The sequence below is a fragment of the Lipotes vexillifer genome, unplaced genomic scaffold (assembly GCF_000442215.2).
Source record: "Lipotes vexillifer unplaced genomic scaffold, Lipotes_vexillifer_v1.1 scaffold131, whole genome shotgun sequence".
In the NCBI taxonomy this organism is placed as follows: Eukaryota; Metazoa; Chordata; class Mammalia; order Artiodactyla; family Lipotidae; genus Lipotes; species Lipotes vexillifer.
Genome location: NW_006782866.1, coordinates 2465826 through 2475929, shown reverse-complemented (window position 1 = coordinate 2475929; position 10104 = coordinate 2465826). Strand labels below are relative to the sequence as shown.

General features: G+C 39.9%; 1 protein-coding gene across 1 annotated transcript in view; it reads right to left on the bottom strand.

Annotated features, from left to right (window-relative positions):
* Positions 1-1737: 1737 nt before the first annotated feature.
* The window catches only part of CENPO (centromere protein O), a 10971-nt gene continuing 2604 nt past the window's right edge, over positions 1738-10104 (bottom strand). The window contains exons 3-6 of the mRNA XM_007455505.1: positions 4720-4837; positions 3773-4032; positions 2630-2801; positions 1738-1874 (exon numbers count right to left, since the gene is read on the bottom strand). Of these exons, the coding sequence (XP_007455567.1) occupies positions 1738-1874; positions 2630-2801; positions 3773-4032; positions 4720-4837 (687 nt within the window). The remainder of the gene's footprint in view (positions 1875-2629; positions 2802-3772; positions 4033-4719; positions 4838-10104) is intronic.

Genomic DNA, 10104 nt, shown 5'->3' with positions numbered 1-10104 from the left:
GGCCGTGGCCACTGTGAGGAGGAATGTACCAGAGGCAGAACAAGGCTGCTGCCTTTGGGCCTGGCTGGGAGCACAGGTGGGGCAGCTCTGTTTACGACAGGGCTGGCAGCTGCTCTGTCCCCAGCTAGAACTTGGAAGCAGTGCTTTTCACTCTAAAGACCTGCTTGCCTCTGTGGTCCCAGTTACGTGAAATGGGCCTCGTCCTGATAATCTTGAAAGGTTCTTCTGGAACCCTAGTCAGTCACCTTAGTCATGAGAGCAGAACGTGCAATATTTCCTTTTACCTGGTGGGAGGGAGGGAGGGAGGGAAAGGGACTTTATTTCTGAAAGAAAAATATATATAACCAGATCGTCTACATTTTTATATTTTTAACTTTCTGTTAAAAAACACTCCGATATTGCCTTGCCTTTTGAGCTCTTGCTACAGTCTCGTTTGCTACTGCTTTAAAAGCAAATTTACAGGTATTGATAAAGAACAAGACTGTTTTATTAAAAGCTTTATTCAGCTTGAATGCAATCACTGGGAAAATTCTGTTAACAGCCCTCACCTGAGAAGTGCTTTGCTGCCTCCCACACTGGTCCTCACCACGTGCCTGGAAGGCAAGAGCTTAAACTAGGACCTTGCTCTCTTCTTAAGCTGCTTCTTTCTAAATGGTGGTCCAAGCTGGCTTGACCATTCCCCTGTGCTCCTCCCAGAGTTAGCTGGGGCTGCCACACCTGCAGGTTGCTGCGTGGCCATCAGGTCTTGGCCTTGGGCAGTACAGGTGGTAATGACTCTTATTTGTGACTGGGGGGTGGGGTGGGGCGGGAAACGGGACAGGAATTAAAATAGCACGATGACAGGTTTTTACATCCGAGCACTAGCCCTGCGTATACTCCCAAGCCAAGGAACAAAAAGCACCAGCAGAGCAGAGGCCATGGTTACGAGAAGTGGTACCCTAACTGGACCAGGAGATGAGGAAGACACATGTACAGCCAGGGCCTGGAGCTTGCAGGAGAGGGAAGAGATAAAGGAGAGGGGTCCGCTTCCCTCTGCAGTGATCAAATTACGAGGAGACTTCTGATCATGCGTTTTTACCGCTGAGCTTAATACACATTCCGTGCTCTACTAACAAACATGTTCTAGGAAACGACATTAGTAGATACATGGAACCCTGATTATTTTATCCATAGTACTTTCTCATGCCATATTCTTTGTAAAGCAGTGACCTAGAATATTCTGTTCCAAACCAAAGATTAAACACACTTCCCTTCTTAACTATATGATTCATGTCATATCGTGAACCTAGAGTGTTCTAAGAACTTTCTTTTCAAAAGTCGAAAATAAGGAAAGTAAGGCAAAATGACTTGAAGGTATCATAAAAGCTAGAAATACTCTTCAATTGAATGGTACATACTCCCTTTTTCACAAAATCCCCTCTATTACCCCACAGACCACTCTGATTTTCAGCTAAAATGTATGATCAAATCAATATCTCAAGAGAAGAGATACTCTTGAGCATTATAACAAGTGACCAGGCAATCAGGGAGAACTGTCTGTCTGAAAATGCCAGGGTCTACAGACTCAAACTTGCCCCTAACCATGCTGGTGAGGTGGGTGTCTGTTCTCATTGCAAGGACCGTCCCCAGGCAAGGAGTCTGAGCCTTTCAACAGTTTTCAGTTCCCAGGACCTTGCTTGCAACTGTGGTCAGTACTAGTTTACTCACTTCTGATGTGTTCCCAATGAAAATAATATTCTAGGAGACCAGGCTCATATCCAGCTTGTCTCCTTTTCTTGCAAATGAAGTAAACACTTGATGTAGGGGCTTTGTAAAAAACAGATTTTCATGGGCTGCTCGCTGTTCTTCCCGTGTGGTGGATAATGCATCTGTCCCTAAAAAAAAGATAGAACCTATCAATCTCATTTAGTGCAACTGTAGGAATCAATCAGAACTTGGATCACTAATATTCTGGACCCATGTAATTTTTTTTTTTAATTTGGTCTGGAGCTGTGAGAGGCTTGCCCCTTACTGGTCCAGTGAAATTTTGAGACCAGAAACTGCCCAGAGAAAGCTAAAGCCTATGATGTGAAACCTGTGGCAGCTTCAAAATTTCTGCCTCCTAAAAACATTTTATCCTTTTCCTCATTATCGCCCATGTACTATGGTACACTTAACGAAAACAAAGTCACAGCAAATGTCTCGGCCATCCCTGAAAAATTCTCATTTAGAGAAGTCTCTGGAGAGCTAAGTATATGCTGACTTGTCATGTCTACTTGGTTTCACAGTGAAACGAGTCTTGGCTCTCTCCACCACAGTGACCCTATGACACAGCCTCATTAGTTGTCTAAGAGGGGTCTCCAATGAAAACAAATCATAAGCTGAAAGAACTCTGGCGGAGTTGGATGGAGCAAAGGAGAAAGAAAAACTAGGATAATTATGTTTACTACTTACAAAGAGGAGAGGAAAATTTGGTAGAAACAAGGAAGATATTCTTGGTATCTGTCTTCATATTTTTCTGTTCATAGTACATAAACAGAAGAAAGTGTCTCAAGAGGCCCAACTGATGTAGTCTATTTCACCCTGTTTCAATCAACCTGAGTAACCCAGGCATATTATAATTTCTTCCCGGAGGTACCCTTCCTCTTACCTTGATAAGTAACAGTGACATCAGTTGGAAGAGTTGTTGTGAGGTCCTTATATAGCAGTCTAGCACAAAATGGGAAGGACTGGCCTTCCGGCTCCGCTTTGTAAGTAAATGACAGCAAGTTGCATAGTGAGTTTCTCTGCAAAGGCCCAGCCAGAAAGGCTTCAGAGTCACTCTAATGGGGGTGAGGATCAAAAGAGACACAAAGTATATGACAACTACAACTCCAAAGCCAGTGAGTGGTTATGACGCTTCAAACATGTCTACCAAAAACAGGGCCTATTAATTAAATCTCAGAGAAATAAATGAAGGACAGAGAAAGGCCTGAAGAAAGGACAAATGACAGAGAATTTATAAGATAATTAAGAACTGATAGCAGCCTAGAGTCTAAGTAAATGGCCAGGGGCTGGGGATACAGGGGAGATACGAAATATTTCTGCCAAGAACTGCATTGACATATATATGGCTGAGATGCTTCATGTCTACATTCACGTACCAATTTGTTTATCTGACAACCAGGCTACATATCAATTTAAGTTTATCTGACAACCAGGAGCTCCAGAGTCATTCCAAATGCATAAAGAGGTATAAGAGTCACTTATTTTAAGAGTCACTTATTCCCTATTTGCATTCATTTCCTGTCTACCTTTTTTTTCCCTTTTTACCTCAACCCTAAGCTCAACTGCAACCCTAAATAGAAGGTAAGCCAGAGCTTAGGCAAGGATGGAGAGTATTCCTCTGTGGTATTTCAAAAAACCATTATTCTGCTTTGCACCTATACCCAAGGTTCAGCAAGACACCCGGCACATAGTAGGTACTCTATAAATTCCTGTTGAATTAAAAGTATAGCAACTATACCCTACCACTTTGTGAGGCGAAGGAAGGGTCAAGTACAAAAGCTTGAGCATCACCATTCATGAGTGAATAATCCCTTAACTGGTATCCATGCTTCAACATCATCCAGAGTTTCAACAGAAGAGAAGGTGGAAGACAGCTTGTATATTAATAAGAAACAAGCATTAGAAGGACAGTGGTCAAACTTCCGGCTCAGAGTTATGAAACATTTGAAAGTACAAAAGAACATGTCCCTTTTTTTCCTTTTAAGCTTATCTGGGCTCACAAAATGCTTTATAAGATCGCAGATACCTGAAGTCGATCTGCCTGGTACTTCCTCCCAGAGTAAGCATTCAGGTACTCGCAGAGAGTGAACAGGAAGTGCTGAATATTAGTCTGTAAGTATTTTGCAGATATCTCCTCCAGGGGAATGAAGACTGGAATCGAATGGTGATGTATCTGAAGTGGTTTCTGCATGACAAGGTCCACAAAATAGGAATCCAGCAGATTCCCCTCAAAAGCAGTGCTGATGCAGACACAGACTCCTCGGCTGGTCAGTTTCCCACTGATCCCTGAGACAAATAAGACGATACCTTAAGAGATGTCAGGCAAAGGCAGTATCCTATTCACCTGTGCATTCAGTCCCCTCAGCACTGCCTAGTTAGATACATCATGGGCTCAAATGCTCGTTGAATGAATGACAACAGACTTTCTTCTCATTGACTCTGGCTCACTTTGAATTGATAAAACCACAGAAGAATGGTGGGAAAGAAAAAGCATCCTAAATATTATATTATGGAGGAAGAGATTTTGAACTTTTCAATTTACTTATGCTTCTTTTTTCCTGAGTGTCAAGTAATTTATGGTAGTCCCCACGTCTTCCCACAATCCTCTTATGATACAGATAATAGGTAAATAAATCCTCATTTTAATGGTGAAACAGAGACTTGAGGGGTTCAAACTATTTGACCAGTGGCATAAAGCAAGCCAGCAGTAAAGAAAGTTCTAGCACACCGTCTAGCACATGTCAAATTGCTAAAATTGAACAGTCTAAGCCAGCCACCGATCAACCTGCTGCTGCACAAAGAGGCCAATCTTGTAGGTAAAGTTGCCTATGAATAGCATGCCAGCTTTGTGTGTGTATATTGAAGGGGGCAAAAGTCAATGTTCATGAAGTCAGTCCAGGACTTATACATCTTGCAAACTAACTCACTAGAGACAAGAGACCCAGACTGAAACAGGTCAGAAAAAAACTATACCTGTAAAACGATATGCCTGCAGAATGGCTTTCACGTTCTCCCGTTTTCTCTTCAAAATTTCTTGCTCAGTAATCTCTAATGTTTGGTCGGGTTCTACATTGGTAGTAGATGCTTTAACCTGCGAGATACGTAGCAGATCAAACTGGGTACAAAGGGGCATAAAAGAAGTCCCATGCCCTCACCTACCTGGAAAAAATTTAAATGAATAATTTTTTATTATATAATCGATCAAGAAATGCTACCGTGGCCAGCCACCTGGTGCTATGAATTCACAGCAGAGGAAGAATCTTGTGGGTTACAGTGCTAGGAATCAGAAGGAGAAATTGTGCTGGCCGGGACAACAGTGAATTTGGTTGGCATGGAGAGTACTGTGAGAGGAGAAAGAAAAGGATGTCAGGAAAGTCTAGGGTAAGAAAAACAGCTGTGAAGAGGCAAGGCTGGGAAAGTTGGTTTGGGTCAGACTGTGCAGGTTTTCAAGTGCCAGGATGAGAAATACTGACTCTAAGCCACACACTTCGAGATACGGCCCAGTAGGAGGTATTGGACTAACTCTCCCTCTGAGACAACTACACCAGCTGGACCAAATACCAAAGAGGAATAAGCAATCATGCAAGTAAACAAACAGAAAATGGCCCGAAGGCACTGGAGAATCACCAAAATAGCCAGATTGAAGACTAAAGATAAATGCTCTGAAGTTAGCTGGGATTTCCTGAGGTTTTCCCCCTCAGAGCATTTGCTGATTTTTATCACAAGGCATACAGGCCAAATAGAAAGCTGCAGGCTAAATTCTGTAGCAGTCTCACCATGCCAGGGAAGGAAAAACTGGAGATCAGGTTACCAGAGCAGCCTTCCTGTGGGTCAAACTATAGAAAAGGGAACCCAACATTCTGCATACAACTTGCCCTCCAGGCACTTGCCAAATCCTAAACTGCCTATGTGTGACTGGGTACTTAGAAACCAAAACAGAAAGAAGCTCCTGAAAGTTAAAAAGCTAAGCAGAGATTTTGTAGATCAGGGCCTGCCAAAGAAGAGGGATCTCGACAGATCTGTTCCCAACACACCCAAGCTTTCAAGTGAGGTCCCCCCGCCCCCCACCAAGGGACTACACCCTAGGAGTAAGGGCAAACCACAAACAGACTGCTTCAACTGGATTAAGGTGATATGCCCATATGCTATCTGCCTGTCAGAAAAAAAATGAAATTCTTTCTGGAGTTAGAGGACATAGTTCAGAATCCCTGTATTTTTTCATACGATACCCATCACTGGAAAAAAAAAATTGTGAAGCATATCAGGGAAGAGGAACAGACCTCCGAAAACCAGGAGAAAAAAGAAGACAACAGGGCTTCCCTGGTGGCACAGTGGTTGACAGTCCGCCTGCCGATGCAGGGGGCACGGGTTCGTGCCCCAGTCCGGGAGGATCCCGCATGCCGCGGAGCGGCTGGGCCCGTGAGCCATGGCCGCTGAGCCTGCGCGTCCGGAGCCTGTGCTCCGCAACGGGAGAGGCCACAGCAGTGAGAGGCCCGCGTACCGCAAAAAAAAAAAAAAAAAAAAGACAACAGAAGCAGATCCAAAGGGATTCAGCTATTTGAGTTATTAGGCATAGTCATTAAAATAGATTAAAATATGGAGAACTCACACCAAAGGGCTGGAATCTATTAAAGTCAGATGAAAATCCTAAATCCAAAAAATACAATAACCAAAATCAGGAATTCAACAGGTTTAAAAGCTGACTGGACACATAGAAAAAGTAGAAAATAGGTATATTTTCTTATCTAGATTAAAGATATAAGACATAGGTCACAGTAAAAACAAAACAAAAAAACTCCACACTTGGGAGCCCCAGAAATAAAGGAAAGAATGAGGCAGATGCATTATTTGAAAGATGCTGGCCAAATTTTCCAAATAAATGAAAAACAGCAAGTAATTAATTTAAGGAGTGCTGGAAACACCAAGCTGGATGAAGAAAGAAAACCAATCCAAGCCACATGATATAAAACTGCTAAAACCCAAAGACAGAACCATGAAGCAGCCAAAGGGCAAAAGACACACTACATGCAAACAATAAGACTAACATCTGACAGAAACTATGGAACTAGAAGACAATGGAAAAACGTATTTAAAGTATAAAAGAAAATAAATTTCAATCTATAATTCTATACCGAGCAAAAATACCCCTTTAAACATGAAAAATATACTGAAATACGACGTGTTCAGACAAACAAAAATAGAGAATTTATTTCCAGCAAATTTACACTGAAAGTAGTACCAAAAGGAACTACTTACACTGAAGGAAAATAATCCCAGATGAAAATCTGGAAATGCAGCAAGTAATAAAGAGCACTGAAAAAGGTAAATATATATATATAACTCTAAAGGCATAGTGACTATACAAACAAAAGTGTTTCATACAGTTTTAAGTATATGTAGAATTAACATATGACAATAACATGAAAGGCTGCATGTGTGGGAGAGAAAAGATGTTAGAAGGTTCTGTAATTATCCAGAAAGTGGTACAAGTACTAATCTAAAGTATATTCTAGTAAGAAAAAAAAGCATGTTTTGTGGAGGATAACCACGAAAAGAATGCTAAAAGCATGTATAATTAGAGAAGTGGAATAATAAAAAAAAGATCAATCCAAGAGGTGGAAAGAAAGGACAAAAGAGAAACGAACAAATAAGATCATAAATAATAACATGGTAGACTGAGATCCAGATATGTTAGTAATCATATTAAAAGTTCATGGACTAAATATTTTAATTAAAAGACAAAGACTGCCAGGCTGGATTAAAAATGTCTAACTATATGCTATTGATACCTACAAGAACAAGAGCTGTTGTAGTGATACTAATATTTGACAAAGTTGACTTTAAGAAGTTTAACTAAAAGAAAAGGGAACATTTCATAATGATAAAAGTTAAGTCAACCAGGAAGATATAACAATCCTAAATTTGTTTGTACCTACTATACAGCAAAATGGAATGAAAGGGGAAAAAATGTACAAATCCACAATTACAGCAGATTTCAACACATTTATCCCAGTAACTGATAAAACAAGTTGACAAGTAAATTAGTGAGGATATAAAATATCTGAACATCATGAACATATTTGGTCTATTTGATAGAGAGAATACAGTACCCCAAAATGCAAAACCCACATTTAATGCACATGGAACATTTATCAAAACTGACCACATGCTGGGTCATGTTCTTTGATCACAATGGAATTAAGCTATCAATCAGTAACTAAAAAAATTACTAACAAGTCCCCCAATTTTTGGAAATTAAGCAATATATTTCTAAAACAAACCTATGGGAAAAAGAAGATATTACAATGGAAATCAAAAATATTTTGAATTGAAATAATGAAAACGTGATATACCAAAACCTGGGGGATATAGCTAAAGCCATGTGCTATGAACTGAATGTTTGTGTCCCTCAAACTTCAGAAACCTAACCTAAAGCCCAATGTGATGGTATTTGGAGGTGGGGCCCTTGGGAGGTGATTAGGTCATGATGGGGGAGCCCTCATGAATGGGATTACTGCCCTTATAAAAGAGATGCCAAAAAGCTAGCATGCCTCTTCTGGCATGTGAGGTTACAGTAAGACCACAATCAAAGAGGTAGTTAAGTCCTCAGACACTGAATTTGCTGGTGCCATGATCCTGGACTTCCCAGCATCTAAAACTGTAAAAAATAAATATTTGTTGCTTATAAGCCATCCAGTTTATGGCACTTTTGTTATTGTGGCCCATATGGACTAAGATTCTATGCTTAGAGGGAAATTTATAACCTTAAACACATACAGGAGAAAAAAAGACTTATAAAACAATAAGTGTTCATCCCAAGAAGCTAGAAGATAACGTCACGTACACTGACTGGAAGACACAATACTATAAAGATTTCAATCCTCTCCAAATCAATATATAGAGTCAGTGCAGTTCCAATCAAAGCTACAGGAGATTTCTTTTTGGAAATTGACAGCCGATTCCCAAATTGATGTGAAATTCGAGGGGCCAACAATAGCCAAGATAATTCTGAAGAAGACCTAAACTATAGGTATCAAAACTTTCAGTGATAAACCTCTGGTACTAGCACAAAGACAAACAGACCAATGGCACAGAACAGAACCCAGAAACTGGCCCACAGTGGACCCAGAGACCCACCGCAATACAGTGGGAAAGGAGTGGTCTTCAAGAAGCAGTCCTGGATGAACTGGAAATCCATATGGAGAAACACAAAAGAAGTATGACCTCTATTTCACACCATACACAGAAATCAATTTCAGAGGGACCGTAATTCTGAAAATAAAAAGTAAAATAAAGCTTTTAGAAAATAACACAGAATATCTTCATGTTCTTAAAGTTTGGGAAAGATGAAAAGGAAACAAGAACGGTAAGCATGAAGTTATATTCCTCAATCAAACTTCATTAAAATGAAGACTTTCTTCTCATCACATCGTTCGAGAGTGAAAAGGCAAGCCAGTCTTTAAAAGATCTGGAATACAGATACACAACAAAGAACTCATATCCAAAATGTGTAAAGAATTGTACAATTTAATAAGAGATATACAACCCAATAAAAATTCTGCAAAAGTCTTAAGAAGTTCACAAGAGAAGATTTTCAAGTGTCCAAACAGGTACTTAAAATCATCAGTTATTAGGAGAATGCGAATTAATCCACAATGATTTACTCCCACACTCCAGAATGACAAATTTCTAAAACTGACACCACCAAGTATCAATACACTGTTGCTGAGAATGTAAAATTGGTACAATAACTTTCAAATACTGTTCGACAGTATTTACTAAAGATAATCTGCATACCCTGTGACCCAGCAATTCAGCAGAAAAGTATATATTTTTATATCAAAAGACAGGAACAACAATGTTCACAGCAGCATTATTCTTAATAGCCCCAAAGTGAAACAACCTAATAACTCAAATGTCACCAATAAATACAATAAGTAAAAAAATTGTGGGATATTTCTTAAACAGAATAATTATATACCAATATAAAAGAGTGACCACAGCATGCACCAATATGGATGAACCTCACAGAGATAACATTCAGCAAAAGCAGCCCGACATGACAGAGTTTATACTTTTTAAATTTATATAAAGCTCCATAACAAGTAAAACCAATGTATAGTAACAGAAACCAGAATAGCAGTTACCTTGAGGGAAATGACGAGGAGGATTTAAGAGGGAGACTTCTGGGTGCTGGCAGTAGTCTACACTTTGATCCGTGTGGTGCTTACCAGGCTGTGTTCATTCTGCAAAAGCATCTTCTGATTTGTGCACAGCATATATACACACGTGTGTGTGTATGTGTATACATGTGTGTATATATATATATATATATATATATATATATATACACATGTA